The 17914-nt window shown below is 31.5% G+C and overlaps 3 protein-coding genes across 4 annotated transcripts; 2 read left to right on the plus strand and 1 right to left on the minus strand.

Moving 5' to 3' along the window:
• The first annotated feature begins 68 nt into the window (after positions 1 to 68).
• LOC140439341 (histone-arginine methyltransferase METTL23) lies at positions 69 to 2709 on the plus strand. Of its 2 annotated transcripts, none has more exons than XR_011950613.1 (2): positions 69 to 221; positions 1983 to 2124. XR_011950613.1 is itself a non-coding variant. In XM_072529187.1 (2 exons), the coding sequence occupies exons 1-2, from the start codon at positions 285 to 287 to the stop codon at positions 2571 to 2573; spliced, it is 717 nt and encodes a 238-aa protein (XP_072385288.1). In that variant the 5' UTR covers positions 228 to 284; the 3' UTR covers positions 2574 to 2709. The 2 variants fall into 2 exon arrangements, 1 of the variants encoding a protein (XP_072385288.1); XM_072529187.1 differs by lacking the exon at positions 69 to 221 and adding an exon at positions 228 to 410 and having other exon boundaries at positions 1983 to 2709.
• Positions 2710 to 2715: 6 nt separating this feature from the next.
• Positions 2716 to 3634, plus strand: anox (acyl-CoA-binding domain-containing protein anorexia). The gene has a single exon (XM_072529186.1). It carries the CDS (start codon positions 2849 to 2851, stop codon positions 3590 to 3592), a length of 744 nt encoding a protein of 247 aa, XP_072385287.1. The 5' UTR covers positions 2716 to 2848; the 3' UTR covers positions 3593 to 3634.
• Positions 3635 to 4947: 1313 nt separating this feature from the next.
• On the minus strand, positions 4948 to 16047 carry Sirt7 (sirtuin 7). The gene is made up of 3 exons (XM_072529188.1): positions 15639 to 16047; positions 12761 to 13074; positions 4948 to 6478 (listed from the first exon to the last, which is right to left on the minus strand). Exons 1-3 carry the CDS (start codon positions 15786 to 15788, stop codon positions 5110 to 5112), a joined length of 1833 nt encoding a protein of 610 aa, XP_072385289.1. The 5' UTR covers positions 15789 to 16047; the 3' UTR covers positions 4948 to 5109.
• Between the last annotated feature and the right edge of the window lie 1867 nt (positions 16048 to 17914).

The raw sequence follows: 17914 nt of genomic DNA on the forward strand, positions 1-17914 counted from the left end.
AGCATTCTGGAGCATACTATTCAATTTTACTTAAAATTTTTTATTAACGTTATCATTTCAAACTACCAATCATATTTATACCTTACTTCGTAAAATAATCATGAAGAAATTGCATTATACATTCTGTCAAACTGTCAGAAATGAAGTATTACGCGCATGAAAACTGAAAAAGTGAAAACCTCATTTTATAACCACATTGAAAACTTTTAGTTTTCCGGAACGTAAGTTTATTTATTTGTTATAACTGTGTTCATGTTGCTTTTAAGTTTTGCCGATATTTATTTATGTTATTTCCTAACATACAAATGACTAATGTGCAGACTGAACAATTAAAAAAGTTTGTATTTTCTTCAAAGTACACTGTTAATGGAGAACCTTTAGAAGAAAAGTTGGAGATAATTATACCAGAGGTACATTTAGGTCTTAACTATCAACCAAAGTATAATTTAGAGTAAATGGGTATTCTTCAGAATTAGTTGATGAGGCTGCGGTATAACGAGAATATAAGTTTCTCGGAGGTTTTGGTATAGGTGAACTCCTACTTACAACTTAGATATTATGGTATTCGATTTTCTATTAAAGGACTAACTAACGTTCCGCTGTAGTTATATTATCTACTAATAACTTGTTTATTTTTGTATTCCCTATAAAGTAAAAGTTATTTATTTCTAAGGTAAAGTAGCTTGGATTTTCATACTTGTAAAATCAAATTATTTGCCAACTGTATCATTAAATCTTTAGAAATTGGTTAGCGTTAGTTTAGTTTTATCTGGCACATATTTTTTCCAGAATTGAACTTATACACATATAAAAATCCAAGGATAAAATATTTAGCTGTCAGCTTCTAAATTATTCTTTAGTGTGTTTGCTTTTATTTTTTTTTAATTTACAAATTTAATCCTAAGGCTATCTAGTGTATTATATAAGGGATTTAGATTTAAGCATGCTTAAGCTCAAATATAGATGAATGTTAAAATACTATTGTTGGATTGAAGAAAGTAACTTGCTATTAATGGATAGTTTAGATATTGTTCTGAAAACTTATCATTATAGGACATTCATAAAAACTAAAAGATTTAAGCCAAAAATGTTAGGTACTAAAAATCTCACCAATGTATACTATAATCGAATAACAGTTTTTGTTTTAACACTCAAATTATATTTAAAATTAAATAATATAATTCAGTTCCAATAAGAACTTTTTATAACAGTTTATAAATATTTAAAAAGAAAATAATGACGAAAATATAACAAAAAGAAGTAAAATTAGCAATGTAATGTCATTTACAAATGAAAATTGAGTTTTTTTTCCTTAAGTAAGTTGCTCTTCTCTAAAATAAATTATGTTTATTAGATATTATGTGGCTAATAGTTAAAGTTAAGTAAATACATATTTAATGACTATCCGGATTATACAGTAATTCACACAGATAGTTCTAATACATATAACAAAAGTTTTTGGAAAAATATTAATGAACAATTTAAAAAAAAAACGTTAAAATATATTTAAATAATATTTTTAACATGTTTCTTAATAATTAATTAGCTACAGACACAATTCTTCAATGATATGCAATGTTCAATTCACTTGCCGTGTCATATTCTGGGTGGTGTTATTGTCTACTTTGTAATTTTTTTGAAATATTCGACATTGCAGCTGTTATTCGTTTTTCGCTTCCATATTAAAACTCTTCAACTTAATGTTTCTTCTTCTTAATGTACTTCCCCCAAAAAATCTTCAATTGGTCAAGCCTGTGGTATATTTGGGGAGTTCTCATTTTTGGGTACAAATGGTGTGGGTCTCTAAACCAAATAGATTTTTAGATAGATTAGGATAGAAGAAAAGTCTGTGGTTGAAAGACTTCTTTCCTGGCCATTTCTTCCCCATCTGCCAACCTACCAACATACACACACATCTCTATTTCTAATAGTTTTATTATAAAAATACAATAAGTGTGCTTAACATTTATGTTTTGTTTCAGTTGCTACAAGCAAGTTACTCGTTCTACACCTGGCCTTCAGCACCAGTACTTGCATGGTTTATTTGGGAAAATCGTGAAGAATTTTATGGTAAAAAGGTTGTTGAACTAGGAGCAGGTACTGCTCTTCCTGGAATCGTCGCTGCTAAGTGTGGTGCAGATGTTATATTGACAGAATCAGCCACACTGCCAAAATCACTATCTCATACTAGAAGAAGTTGCCAAGTTAACAATCTAGTTGTTAATCAACATATTAAAGTTATTGGACTTACTTGGGGATTGTTTTTAGGTAATTTAGATCTGCTTGGTCCTCTTGATTACATCATTGGTTCAGACTGTTTCTTTGAGCCAGCTACTTTTGAGGATATTCTAGTCACAGTTGCATACTTGCTAGATATCAATATTAATGCTAAGTTCTTCTGTACTTATCAAGAAAGGAGTTCTGATTGGTCTATTGAACATTTACTCTCTAAGTGGGACTTGGAGTGTATTGTGCACAATATAAACAATTTAGGGAACAGTATAGGTCTCAACATTCACGATTTAATTGGAGATCACAGCATTCACTTGCTTGAAATTTCAAGAAAATCATAAGTAATGGCTACAAATGGTATTCGCCAACTCTACAAATTGTATGTGAGCAACATTCCTTGGACTGTTGGTTCAAAAGAGTTAAGGACTTATTTCAGTAAGTTTGGACATCTACAACAAGCTACTGTTGTATTTGATAGAAAAACAGGACTTTCTAAAAACTACGGCTTTATTACATTCAGTAATCGTGAAGGCTTAGAGAGCGCAACAAAAAATAATTTACATAAATTAGAAGGAAATACAATAAGATTACAGCCATCAAATCCTGAAAATTAAAAATGGCTGATGCAGTAGATAATTTTAGTGATTTACAAGAATTAGGTATAGATATAAATGAGGAAGACAGCTTGACTATTTCTTTTAACAAAGCAGCCAGCCATTTACAGAAGCTCTTACCCAATGTGGATAATCAGACACTTCTTACCTTATATGGCTATTACAAACAAGGTACTGAAGGCACTTGTAAGACTTCCAAACCTAGTTGGTATGATCTTCGTGCAAAATCCAAGTGGGATGCTTGGAATAAACTAGGAGATCTACCCCAAAAAGAAGCTAAAACACTATATATAGACACTCTTAAAAAATTAGATCCTACATTTGATGATACCCCCTTGGAGAAATCTGAGGAACAGTGGATAAAAGTATCTTCTATGTCCAAGGATGAAATCCCTCAGTCAGAGCTCACAGTAATAGATTATATTAAGGAAAATAATGTGAAAGAAGTAAGGCTTTATTTAAAAACAAATAAGCCAGATCTTATCAATGACGGACTTTCACTAATACACTGGGCAGCTGATGGAGGTAGTAGTGAAATTTTGAAATTGTTAATAGATGCAGGGGCTGATGTGAATATAAAAGATAGTGATGGGCAGACTGCTTTACATTATGCTGCAAGTTGTGGCCATACTGATTGTGTTAAATTGTTGTTGCAGAAGGGTGCTAACAAACAAATAACTGATAATGATGGTTGCACTCCTCATAATGTTGCTTCTGAGAATGAAATATTAGAATTACTTAATTAGACTTTGTAATTTTGTTAAATTAAATAAAGTTTTAAAAACATTGTTTATTTATTTCTGATAGGTACCATACAGGTAAATTTTACAGAAAATTGTCATGCAGGTTATGTTTCCATAGTCAGAAAATAACATTGAGTGTTTCAATTAAAACATCTTTAAAGTTCTTTTCTTATGTGGTTATTAATCAAGTGGAGTGGTGTACATTACTCACAGGTCTAGGAGCAAATAGTTAAATTCCATCAGCAAAAAAAAATAATAGATACTCTCTTTTAACTTTGGGTATAGCTTCATAAGGCCGGGCTGGTACAGTTTCCTTCTACAACTTTTTTAGTTCTGGGGTGATTTTCCTCTAATTGTTCGAAACATGTCAATTTTACGACATACAGATATTTATAGATATTGCTATTGTATAAACAGCTAATTTTTTTCAGGATACTTTCATTAACACCAGCAAAAACAACTTTTTTGACTGGTGAAAGTGGTTGTTTTTATGACTATCAAAAATTTATCAGTAACTGCAGACATTGAACATGTATATGTAGAACATCAGTACATGGTAAAAGTCTCTGACATATATTGGGGCATACTAGAGCAAGACGAGAAAAAGTAATTTTACAGCGGAAACAGACCTACTGCCTACAAACGCATATCTTTACATGTAACTGATGTGATAGACCACGGTACCGGTATATATGTCACATGCCCGACGTGAAATTGAAAAGTTATTAATTATTTCCCGATATTTTATTGTTGATAATTTGGATATTTTAATCAGGTAACATCTTAGACAAGGAAAGAGAGAGGACATATAACGCTCATTTAATAAAGTGAAGCCAGTTTAGATGTGGCCACCATGTCGGTGCCTGTATGTTGCCTATTACTACCTCTCACAGCTTTACCAGGTATACTGATTTAAACTTCAATTTACTGAAACACTATATCGATCTACTAAAAAATATGTGATGAAAAATCATGTTCAAAAAGTGATCATTATATTAGTGTTCAATTATAAATTTTGAAAAAATCTATCCATTCTCAATCTACTGAAGAAATAAAATATGACTTGGCAACCTTTCTGGTGCCGGTTTAGGCTTCAGTAAATTCCATACAATTACGTGTCCCCTCTCTTTCCTTGTCTAAGGGTAAAGTTTTAAATGACCATTTCTGAAAATTGTCACATTTTGACATATGACAGTTCTTCCAAGGTAGCGATATATCTTCAGTAGAAGTACAGACAGAGTATCAGTTGTTATTTATACTGTGGTATCATCCTGAATACTTAACCTCTTTCATCACATGTAGCTTGACGAGAACTAAACTAATTTAATTTCATGAGTATAAATAAAAAATGTTTATGATTCAAACACACTTTTATTGAGACATACAACCATTCACTGTTATAAAAAAACATTTTTAAAAACAATAAATATAAAAAAGCTAATGGACAGAATTAATGAACATTAAAAAATTACTTAGAAATATAAAAAAATACTGATAAAAATTAAACCACTGGAACTTATTCAAATACTTCTCCTTTTCGCTCGACGCCCCTTTCTATACCCCTTCCCAAACCAACCTGCTTGTGCTCTGATTTTAACTGTGTCTTTTTCACTAATGTTCTCTATTTTATCCAATTCTTCTTCATCAGTAGAATAGTCACAGCACAGGCAAATATTTGGCTTTTTCTTTTGTTCAATTTTACTATAGCGATTAATCTGATTTAAAAATAGTGGTTCGTTCTTAGGATAGAACAAACAAATAGATGATGTGAAATATTTGAAGCAGTAATCACACGCTGGCTTGACTTTTTCAACTTTTACATCATCTGCTGAATAAAAATCTTCCTTAAATGTAGGTAAGGGATTAATGATACTGTGTAATCCTGAATACATAAAACTGGTTTGATAAGGGTAAAGGAATAATTCAGAATACTTTTCAAAAACTTTATCTTGCAACTCTAAGAATTTACTCGAATCAATAAAATATGGGTCTTTTAACGGCAATGAGACTGTTTGAACACTTTTAGGCTCTAATCTAGAAGAAATAGGGTATTTTAAAGAAGAGTCAGCATCCCTTTTGAGGAGACTGTCTGTTAATCTATTGCTAGTATCACAGGTTTTTGAATCTTCTTGCCAATTGAGATCAGGTATATTATTTGCTATACAGTCTTTTTTCCTCATAAAATCTTTTTGCTCACTCTTCTCCACCTTTATATTTAAAAAAGGTTGTGTTGTGGTATGTAGTTCTAAATGATGCATTTCTGTAGCATGAGCATAAATAGGATCTGTAAGTTTCTCATATTTTGGGACTACAATTCCTAACAAATTCATTACTTTCCTCATAATTAAATCACATTTTCCATTTAATTTAACATTAGCAAATTCATCCTTAGGTGTCCACTGTAAGTTTATGATATACAAATTTGCTCTTTTCTTCACTGGTTTCTCCATTTGCCACAGCCATGGATACTTTTTCAAAACTTTTAAACTAGAGCCCAAACATATTACAGTTGTTGCCTTACTGGCACTCTTACAAGCCCCTGACCAGTTAAGAGGCCACTGTAGGTTGCCTCTTTCCCCAAAATGCACTATAGTATCAAACAAAGGTCCATTACACACATAACATCTTCTGAACGTTTTGTGAGAAAACCTAGCTGTATTTTCAGTGACGTCAAAGTATCTCCAGTACTCTCTGGGTGGTTTACATTGCTTACAAACTTCAATTGACATATTGCCATGCAGTTCTGATAAAGCGGTTCTGGGTAGACCTGATCGCAAATGCAGTCCATCACAATTTTGAGAAACTACATGTTTCAGAATGTTTTTGCGGTATAGTTCTGCCAATGCCATATGAGTGTATGTTGGCTCTGCCAAGGAAAGATCATAATTCCTGTAACAAAAGAATAACTTATTTTATGGATTTTAGTTAACTACATACTAAAGGTAAATTTACATATTGCATGATTTTTAACCATCAGGAGTCTCAGACAATTCTACTATTAGACCACAGAAATTACCAAATAAAAAGGATTTTTCGTGACACTCTATGATACAAATGGTTTCAATAAATTTGATGATAAAAATATGTTACAAACAAAATATGCTTAAACGTAATTTTTTTTATATAATTAATGGCTTTGGATAACTTGATCCATTCAGCCACGATTATTTGACTACTTGAATTTGTTAATGATGTATTGATCTATTGCATTTGTTAGCAAAATAGTACTTCGCCTAGAGGTCAATTAAAAATATATTGTAAACATCAGTATCACATTAGTAGATTGACACTGAAACCATACTTTCATTCGTTACATTCAGGGCCATAACCAACTTAAAGTGAATAGTTAGAACCAACAAGACATTATATAATATAGGGATACTTTTCACATTAAGGTTCCTTTCATAGCAACTTTATTACAACACAAGACAGGCAACGGCTAGAAGGTAATATAACATAAGGATAGACAGAGGGAACAAAGCTAGATTTATACATTCACATTACACAATTCCATCCTAAATTTTTCTTTTAGTCCTTTTTAAATACCCCCAAAAAATTTGTTTAAGCCTAATATTATGACAAGAGATATATAAAATAGAAGATTGACTCTGAGGAAGAGGTATTTGTACTTTTATCAGATTTCCCAATATCAACTTCATTTTTTAAATATACAGTAGACTCCCGTAAGTTCGGCCACCTCGGGACCGGACCCTAGGCTGAACTAACCGATGCTTATCTAAAAAATGCCAATTTCTTGTTATGTATGGATCTAGCAAAAACAAAACACTTGTAAATTAAGTAGAAGACAACACAGAAGAATACTCTGACATATATTTAACACATATGGAAAGATAGACTGTTACAAAAATACTATAAAATAATACTTACAGAACTCTAGGCCTAATAAAATTTAAAAATATTATTGCACGTTGGTGGTTTGGTTTCTTAAACACTTAAAAAAAGTCAGTAATTTTTTTCTAAATTTTCTTTTCTAATGATTTTTTATGTTTAAAGTCACGGCACTTTTTAATAATCATTACATCGATGGCAGTTGCTTCTTTTTGCTGTTCGACGTAGGTAGCTGCCAGTTGCAAAGCTGCTTTGCCTTCAGCGTGGCTCTTTTCATTTTCTTCATCTTCCTCTTCATTCTCAGCAGCATCTGTTGCGTTATCCTTCTCATTTTCTTGGCGAATAACACACTCGGCGATTTCGTCGTCATTCAAAACCTCGTTGTGTAGCTCCTTTTCAAAGTTGATCCACTCCAAAACATTTTCTTCAACAATGGGACCACAGTTCGGTAGTTCTGAAGGTCGTGCAATAGAGCTGCATTGTCATCAGGTTCGTTAACAAGAATGTTGTTTGGCTCATCTGCTGATGTGTTTGCTTGGTCAATTTCATCTTCTATATTTGGCCAAAGTTTTTTCCAATACTTTACTTTACAAACGTCGAAGATGGTATTTCTTCAGAAAGCAGTTTTCGGCGATACTTTCTCTTGAAGCACTCAATGACCTCTTGGTCCATTGGCTGTTGAAGATTGGTTACATTGGGTGGCAGGAACAGCAGTTTAATTTCTTTTTCATCGTCACACTGAAAACCTTCCTGGTAAGTAGGCGCGTTGTCAAGCAGTAGAAGTGCTTTGATGGGCAGATTTAATTTTGTCAAATGGTTTTTCACTTTCGGAACAAATTCGCACACAAACTATTCCCTGAACAAATATGTGTCCATCCATGCTGATTTCTGTGACCGGTAGATGGTAGAGTTTCCATGTTTATGTTCTTAAACGGTCTAGGTTTTGCTGCTGTGCCAATGACAAATAGGGGTATCTTGTGGATCCCCGAGGCATTTGAACACAAGGCGACCGTTATCCTCTCTGTGCTGACTTTAAATCCTGCCGCAGATGTTTTTTGTGGGGTGGCAAAGGTTTTTCTGGGCAGAAGTCTCAAATTTAACCCAGTTTCGTCGATGTTGTAGATTTGCTCTGGACTCAAGTTTTGGTCACCAATGATTTTTTTAAATTTTACAGAAAAATTTTTGGCCGGTGTTGGGTTTGCTGATAGCTTCTCGCCACAAACTCCAATAAAATGGACCCCATGTCTCTTTTTCTATCGGGAGAACCATCCCTCACTAGCCGAGAACGCCTCTTCTGGTTGAAGCTTTGAGTGCAAGATCATAGCCTTCTCTTTTAGAATTGGTCCACTTAACGGGGTTCCTCGTCTTCGTTCTTGAACGAACCACAACCACACAGCATCTTCCACCAATTCATGTTTTGCTTTTATTAGTTCACAACGCTTTTGTAGAACTTTTTCAGTTTCAATCTGTGTACAAAAGCCTTCGATAGTTTTTCTATTGCGCCGCCAGTCGTTGATTGTACCGTTGCCCATGTTGAAATCTTTGCAAATACTTTGCACGGATTCTCCTTTGTCCAATCTTTCCAGAGCTTGCAGTCTCTGTCCCATTGACTTGTACTTACGTTTACGCGTTTCGCTCATTTTAAAGCAGTTTAATGCACGACGCGAAACAGTTATTGTCCACACACACAACAAGTATACTGTCTATATAAATAGTAAAAATCGCAAGTGAAACAAGAATCACTGACTGTAGGCCAACCGTAAAGATGAACGCTTTACCTGCTCGTGTCTGGCTGGCCTGACGCTCGCCAAGTGTGTGACTAATGCTCAGAGAGCCGGCAGGACTAAGCGGAGACTGAACTAACCGAGGCCGAAATTACGGGAGTCTACTGTAAACAATATATAAACAAAGTAAGATCGCTATTTGATTTTAAATACTAAAGGTAAAGATCTGTAAATTATATGTAAAAGTAACACAATTTTACTGAAAAAGCAGAGAAAATCCTTTAAAATGAGAATTTGTTAAGCTGTTTGTATTAATTTGTTGTTTAGTTATTACAAAAATAGCTTCAAAAATCGATTTTTTTAAATTATTAATAACCTTTCTAAAACTGCCCAAAAAACTTTAATTGCAAGTGATAAATAATATGGACAGTATCACATGTATTCAGCTATAAAAATTTTAAGAAGTTTCACTTCACATTTATTGCAAAATTGAAATTGTTTATCCCAGAAAACTTTTATCTACAACATTATTACGCTTAAACTATTAGGTCTACATGACTTCTGAAAGCACAAAATTGAAAATACAGTAAAACCTCCCTTAACACGTTCACTGAGCATATTGCCTGCAGTGCTGATGTCGGTAAAAGGCGACAAGGGTACGCTCTGTTTTATATTGTTAGTATTCTCTTAGCATTGTTAGTGTGTAGACGTGTGTTTGCGAGCGTAAATTTAAAGGGCGAAAAAATTTTTTTTGTGTTCGTTTGCCGTTTTGTTTTTTGTTTTGCATACTACGGTAGTATAAAAATAAGACTTAATTATGGACAGTGAAGCCGGCACTTTGGGTGTAAAAAGGCCGAGATTTCAGCCTAAAAATCCTAAAAAATTAACTGACGACGAAATGAAAATATTGGCGGACCTTAGCGAAGATGAAATTTATCCCTTTGAGGATAGTGGTAGCGACTGGACTGATGAATTTACTGACGAAGAGGACATTAACGAAGACAATAGTGCAGAAACAGGTAAAAATACAGAGTTAGTTATGGCAGCCTTACAAGCAAAAATAAATATCTTTATGTATATCTGATTGCTTTGTTAAGTACCACAAAAATTTGTAAAGAGAACGTTTTATTTTTGTGCAATACTAAGATATATATATTTTTTGTTCTGTTTCATATATTTTTATTTTTCGAAGTTGTTTTAAGAATTTTGTAAAGTACTGACTTTTAATTTTTGTGTAATACAAAGATTATATTTTTTTGTTGTTTGTTAGTTATTTTTGTTTGTTCGAGTTATTTTATGACTGTAGTTTAATTTACATTATTAATAATATATGTTTTGTTTATTTTGTAATACAAATAAATAATTTTAAAATGTTCCAATTTTTTTTTGGCTAAAATGTAAGTCACAGTGAAAGAGTAGAATTGAGTAAAAGATGTTAGGTTTTACCATCACCTACGATGTTTCATCATTTTACTACTAAAATGTAAGTGTCGCTCATAGGCGACATTAGCACGGCAGATGTAACTTTGTCAATCAGTGCTGATGTCGCCAATGGGCTACATGTCAATATTGACAGGTAAATCTTAAGATATATTTTTTTTACTAATTGTTTATTTATTCTCTTAAGTTAACATTATAAAAAACAGTTAAAATATACTTCAGTTCGGTAGTGACGTATCCATTTCCAGATACGCAGCGAACGTGTTAACCGAATCCTTTTTAACCGAAACGGCTGACAGTTTCAATAATTTCGTCAATAAAAAGTAAATGTTTGTCGCAAAATGTAAACAATTCCCCTCAAAATCTACAAAATGGTGACAATTGTCAGATTTTTGCCATCGAATGTCACAAGCTTAATTCAGCCGTTAGACCAGGGAGTCATAGTGACATTCAAGAGACATTATAGAGGAGCATTCTTAAGACATCTGTTATTACAGGAGACGAATTAATCTAAAAGTGTTCCCGAAATTCTCAAATCTTTAACAATGAAACATGTTTATTGGTGAGCTCAGTCGTGGGCCAAGATCAAATCTTCAACTTTGGAAAAATGCTGAAACAAACTTTTTGATGGAATTTTGATGGGATATCCCCGAACTGGGATTTTGATTGACGATCCTGAAGAAGAAAATGGTAAGGAAACGACAAAAAATTAAACCTTTCATAAAAAATTTGCCGGGGTGTGACGAAATTAACCAAGAAGAGATACGTGAGTGGTTAGCAGCCGATGACTCAGAAAGTGAATGCATCGACCAGGACATCATTGATATGGTTCTTTATCCAGACAACCTGAGCATATCAGACGACGAAGATTTTCAACGCCTTAGAGGTAAGAATTTTATGCAGTAGGCCTAATTAGTTAGGGACACGACTAGGTTCTTAATTTTTGTTGTCATTGCATAAAGTTTTGTCCTTTTCAGATTACTTTACGTTTCGTCGAACAATCGAATGAGGTAAACTCATGATGTTCTGCAAATGAACGATGGAGAGAGAGAGAAAAACATCGTTGTCAAACGAAAACGCAAAAGAAAATAGATTTCTTCAAAAAAGCATGTTAAACTTGTTCATTTTCCTTAATTTTATTACTTTAAACTGGATCTACTTATTAGAAAACATTACGAAATCGACTCATAGTATTTGTTAATACCAATACTTTGATCAAGAATATTATAAAAAATAATGTTATTTTTAACCGAAATTCTTGTTATCCGAAACGGCCTTCCCCCCAATTATTTCGGTTAACGGAGGTTTTACTGTAAAGGCTTATTTTATCAAACTAAATCATTTAAAGATTTAAAAACGTGCCTATGTTAAATATTGTAAATTAGGTTTACAAAAGTACTGTGATCTTAACCTTATAAACATTTAAAATAACTCAGATGCATCAACATATAGGAGATTTTTTTATTCGAAATGTTGACATTTTTACACAAATTTAAAAAAATACAATGTTCTACGATCCTTTTAAGTCAAGTTAACCCTTTTTTTCGATTTTACTATTTCAAAAAACTGAATTCAAAAATTCAAATTTACAAAAGTCGCTATATCTCCGGTTCCAATCAACGGAAATTGATGTTTTTTTTTTTAATTTGGGGTACCCCGTTGCATAGATTATAAACATTCAATTAGTTAATTTGTGAATTGTTTATTTAACCAAGTAATTTATTTAAACAATTTAAAATAAATATTTATTTTGCAAAATTTTACTTTTTTTTATTATTATTAGTAGAAAAGGTTATGAAATAATAGGTAACTTTTATAAATAATATCTAAATTTTACAAAAAAACTAAATTTTTTATTTGAAAATCAAATCTATATGTGTTAATTTTTCTTGAATTATGCTTATTATTTTTATATCTACTTTTTCTGACTGAAAAACATTAAAAATATATTTTAAACAAATTAATGATCATAAACTAGTAAATAGGTACTAAAAAATGTGAACTTTTAATATTTACTTGGTAAACAACAAAACTTTTGATATACTAACAACGTCAATTTAAGGGCCCGACTGTTAAGAGAACATTTGGGCTGTCAAGAGAACTGTGATATTTTCTTCATGCGAAAAATAGAAAATTACTAAATTTACTACCACCTTACCCTATGTCTTTCCCTTGTTGCAATCTAGTCCATATACCATTTGTTCCTCTATAGTCGGGTATTTCCGCAGCGGTGCTTATTCCAGCACCAGTATAAGCTACCAAATATTGTGATTGAGCTATTGCTTGGGCAAGTATATGACATTTATTATCAATAACATCTTCAGGGTCTTCCAATTCCTCCAACCTCTTTTTAGCCTCTTCCCTTTTCCTCCATCTCTCACGAATTTCTTCTACTATATCTTTATATTGATTCAATAGTTTTTTATCTGTTACACTTCTATCGCTATCAATTTTTTGAAGTATAAATGAAATCTAAAATAAAAAATTTATAAATATTCATGTAAGTGGAATATATTATATATTTTGACAACAAATTCTGAATTAATTGCTGCAGACGAATTGCTTTAAATATTATTTTAATCCGACACCCCAGCAGTAAAAGAAATTTAGATAAGAAGAAATATTATTTTACTTTATTTTGACCATAGAAACCAGGCACAAGCTCAATAAGCAATCCACAGCCAGTGATGTTCCATCTACCAACTTTTTGGTAGATTTCAGTAGACCTATCTACTGATATGCCCCTTGGATTTATTTTATAATACTTTCATTTACTCATTTACTTATATATATAAAAACAAATTTTACCATTTACCAAAAGTAATAGCAAAAATTTATCTGGATTCAAAAAACACTCAAGGAATAGAATGCGCCAGGAGAAAGACAATAGCTATTGTGTGAAATGTTTTAGGAAGAGAATCTTTTAGGAATTAGTGTGAAGTTTTGAAAAGAAGCAAATTCTCCCTAATCATAGACCCATCATCCACTGACAGGTCGACACAAAAGCATCTATGCCTTGTCGTAAGATATTTTAAAAACAATATGATCCAAGATAACTTTTTCGGCCTCATACAGTTAAGAAGTGCAGGCGGAACTAGTTTGTACATTTTTATTAAAAGTTTTTTTTTAACAAATTCAATTCCATATAAAGACAATGTTATTTGTTTTTTGCTTCTGTCAGAGCAAAAATAATTATGGAAAGTCATCTTCTGAAGATGTTACCGCCTCGCTTGTATGCTGTTACAGCTTACAAGCGAAGCAGTATTATCTCCAGAACATGCCAACCCCTAATGTTGGCGAAACATCGAGAACTAATCTCAGAAGACAATGGCCTAGCAGCCCGAACAAACAGTTTAACAAAATTGCTTATGTTTCCCAAATAAAAACAAAATTATTTGAATGTATCAATGAAAATTAAAAAACCTTACTGAAAATGAATAAAAATGTAAAATAACAAATGTTACAAATTTCTTTTTATAAAAAGTTGTTTAATAATATTTATTTTTATGTAAATAATAGTAATGTTTTATTAATATAATAATTTTGTGTTTTTGTTTACTAGGTATTATTTGAATTGTTAAATTTATACTTAATTATCTTTATTGTTTCATGTATTGATTTAATGTTGTATAATTTCAAATTTAAAAGTGTGTATGTGATCTACTGAAATCTAACACATTTTGCAGAAAGTAGAGGTAGTGGGTTATCTAAATGGCTATGACTCATGCATCCTCAAAGCACAAATTTACGTTTTGACCATATAAATTTTAATAATTTTGGACGAACCAGTGTGCAGATATTTTGAAGGTCATAACCATTTAGAAAATTCACAAACATCTCCTGATTTTGACACAGCTCGATGGAACATCACTGACCACAGCAGTTAGAAGATTGTTACAGTAGGAAAAGCTTCATAACTGTTATAAGTTTATTATTATATCACTGGTTTTAATGATAGGTTTTATCTTTGTTACAATTTATCATTACTGAAGAAATATTTATATCTAGAGACCTATAATAGAATTAAATAAAGTTAATAAACATTGCTATTGGGTAAGATAACGAATCATCTCATATGTGAAACTAACCATGAACAATTGGTTTACTTTGATATCACTGGTTACAGATCTTTGAATTTTTTTTAGAAATTCACTTAATCCAAAATAAAGGGAAAACTCATCATTCAATCTTCTTATTTTTAACATCTTTGTACCCATTACAAGTGTAGGATCATCATATATTCAAAGGTCATAAAGTTTTACTTTTATTTAAACCAAGCCAAATAAAACTGCATTTCTTCTCTCAACAATTTATGACAGCACTTTACAGTAATTCGAAAAAAGCTTAAAATTCTTTTCAATTAAACTTTGTGCTGGACTCTACACAGTAATAAAGGGTATTTGAATATATCCAAGAAATAAAAAACAAATCAATCATCTACATCATTTTTATGGTATGATTAAAGTTAGTTTCATTAACAGTAAAAAAGTAAAAATACTGTTTATATTTTGGGCAAAAATTGAGATTGAATAAACATTGAATATCTGAATAAGGTTGGGTCACTGGATACTGGGATAAGTCTTAAAGCAGAAGTATGAAAAGAATATATTTGAAAAGTACAATGTTCAATAAAAAACAGTCAACACTAAATAACAAGAAATATAGATACCAATAAAAAAAGTTATAGAAAATAATTCAAATCTAAAATATTCGTTAATCCTCATTTTGCAATAATTACAAAACTATTAAACAAGTAAATTATCAATTAATTATAAACAATCTTGATTTAACCAAGTCAAAAATAAGGGTTTTATTTAAAAGCCTTTGGTATAGTTGGCAGGATCTATATTAAATTTCAACAAGGTGGTAAATTTAGAGTTTTATGAACTAATAAAATGATAAATGCAGCTAGTACTTATATAAATTCAAGAAGTGTTACTAAATTTTATAGTTGTTAGTACTATCAAGCAAAAAATTAATATTCCAGAGTAAGTCCGACTCTGTCCTTTGAACTTTCTAACTATAAACATACATACTTTTTTTACAGTTGCAATTCTCTCCTCTTTGGCACATAGTTTTTTTGTGTATTCGATAGTTGCTTTTCTTGGTAATCTAAACCTTTTTGATCGTGACTCGTCCTCTTCAATCTCTGGCTCCGACATATTTTCCGATATGTCCTCGTCCATAGCTAATAATATTGCTTGTGACTAACATCATTAGATAAAAAATAAATGTATATTTCCCATATTGAAGCTCAATTTTCAGTTATATATCGAAACGTTGATACTATTTTTATTGCAATACTTTACAATTGATATCTAGTTCTAGACCCATTTTGTTACATTACAATACAACCTAAATCTAAACAAAAATATACGCAACACCACCATCAGCAACAACATACATCCCCGCTATTCCACACACGCTGATTGTTCTTGTATTTCATTGGTTTAAAAGGCTGGTAGTGATGGAGAATTTCGTTACTTTTGAGTACTCGTTACAAATCGTTACTTTTGTATCGAGTAATCATATAAAGTATTCGTTACTTTGATTACTCTGATTACTTCGGGTAATCATATTTAATAGGAGCTATTTAAAACTTCATATTTATGTGGCACATTTTTGAAATTGGATTATTTGGATAGAATAAAATTTTATTTAAATTTAAATAATAAATGTCAGCTCAACATAAAAAATGTAATAAATAAATATGTCAACTCAAACAATAATAAAAACAAAACAATAAAAAAATAATAAATACAAAACTGCAAAAAAGCTATACAAATACATTCTGTATAACACGTTATTTAAAACTACTACAGTATACTCCCTCTATAACGAACACGGTTATTACGAGGTTTCGCTTATAACGAGGTACATTAGATGTCCCGTGAAATTTCTATTGAACTATAACTCTCTATAGCGAAGCAAATTTGGTTATAACGAGAGAAAATAAGATTAAAAAACGTGTTTTTTTACGTTTTGGCCCGACCGTAGTTATAAATAAATACCCTTTTAAGTGCCGTCCGCAATAAACTTCTTACAATTTATGATTCTTAGTCGGAAATATACAATTTATGATTCACAAGTGTCATTGTAGGGGGTTGACCATTCACACCTAATAATATAGGTCTTAATAGACAAGATGTGGAAAGTGTTTTAAAGGTTGTCAGAAACTTTATCCAAAGAAAAAAAAGAAGAAGAAAAATCCAAGAAAAAACAAATGAAGAAGCATAAAACTGTTTCACATCTTTAGAAAATATGATAGATAGAATACTGGACAATTTAAAGCAGTTAAAAATGACAGACTTTAAAAGTAAACAACTCTTCAAGTATTTCATTGACAATAAAAGTAAACAACTTTTTTTCAAAAACGCCATTCAAACAATATTTATTAGCATCTTATATTGCTCCGAATGGCTTCGCTATAGCACGTTAATGTTTTAGAAAACTACATATTCATATATATTCACAGTATTATTATTGTCTGATATAACGAGATCGGCTTATAACGAGGTAATTAGTTTGCCATTTCAGTTCTCGTTATAGAGGGAGTCTACTGTATAACTGTTGATTAGAATGTAAAAACATAATCATTTCCACATTTTTGCCTTTCAACCGATTCCTTTGTTCAGATATTATCCTGTGTTTCCCCGAACTGATTATCGGATTAAATAACTCCAACGCTGTTGCCGAATTTTTCTTTTTTTCGGAGCTGCTACATTACCAGCGATACGTATGATTTCATTCAGAGATGGGTATCTATATATAGGTACAAAAAAATACGTTTTAAGGCATAAAAAATATATCTGATTTATTATTTATCAACTTTAACATCTGAAAATTGGAAATTATCTTTTAAAAACAAAACAAGATACCTTGGGGAGTGTAAGATCTGCTTTAAAGAAATTACAATCGCAGGTTATTTTTTTACAATTAATCTTTTACACGAAAAAAAAATATATAAAGTATAAAGTAAATAACTCATTTTTTAAATAAATAAAATAAATATTTTTTATTATACTCATATACCTATTCCTTTTCCATTTGTTCATAATCACAAGAAAACATTTGAATATTAGACGCTGCTCCAGCGGTAATCCTATCTTACTTGTAAAATACCTATATACTCTCGTTATTCATATGTCTGCGTATCGGCATATCGGTATCGGTACTGTACGCTGTACGTCGGTCGGTAGTCGGTATTGTACCTCCGAAATAATTCGAAGCAGGGTAGACGCTTCAGCCGTACTCGTTACTCATATATACTACTCGTTATTCATACGTTATTTCGGTATCGGTAGTCAGTCGG

Source organism: Diabrotica undecimpunctata, chromosome 4 (assembly GCF_040954645.1).
Source record: "Diabrotica undecimpunctata isolate CICGRU chromosome 4, icDiaUnde3, whole genome shotgun sequence".
In the NCBI taxonomy this organism is placed as follows: Eukaryota; Metazoa; Arthropoda; class Insecta; order Coleoptera; family Chrysomelidae; genus Diabrotica; species Diabrotica undecimpunctata.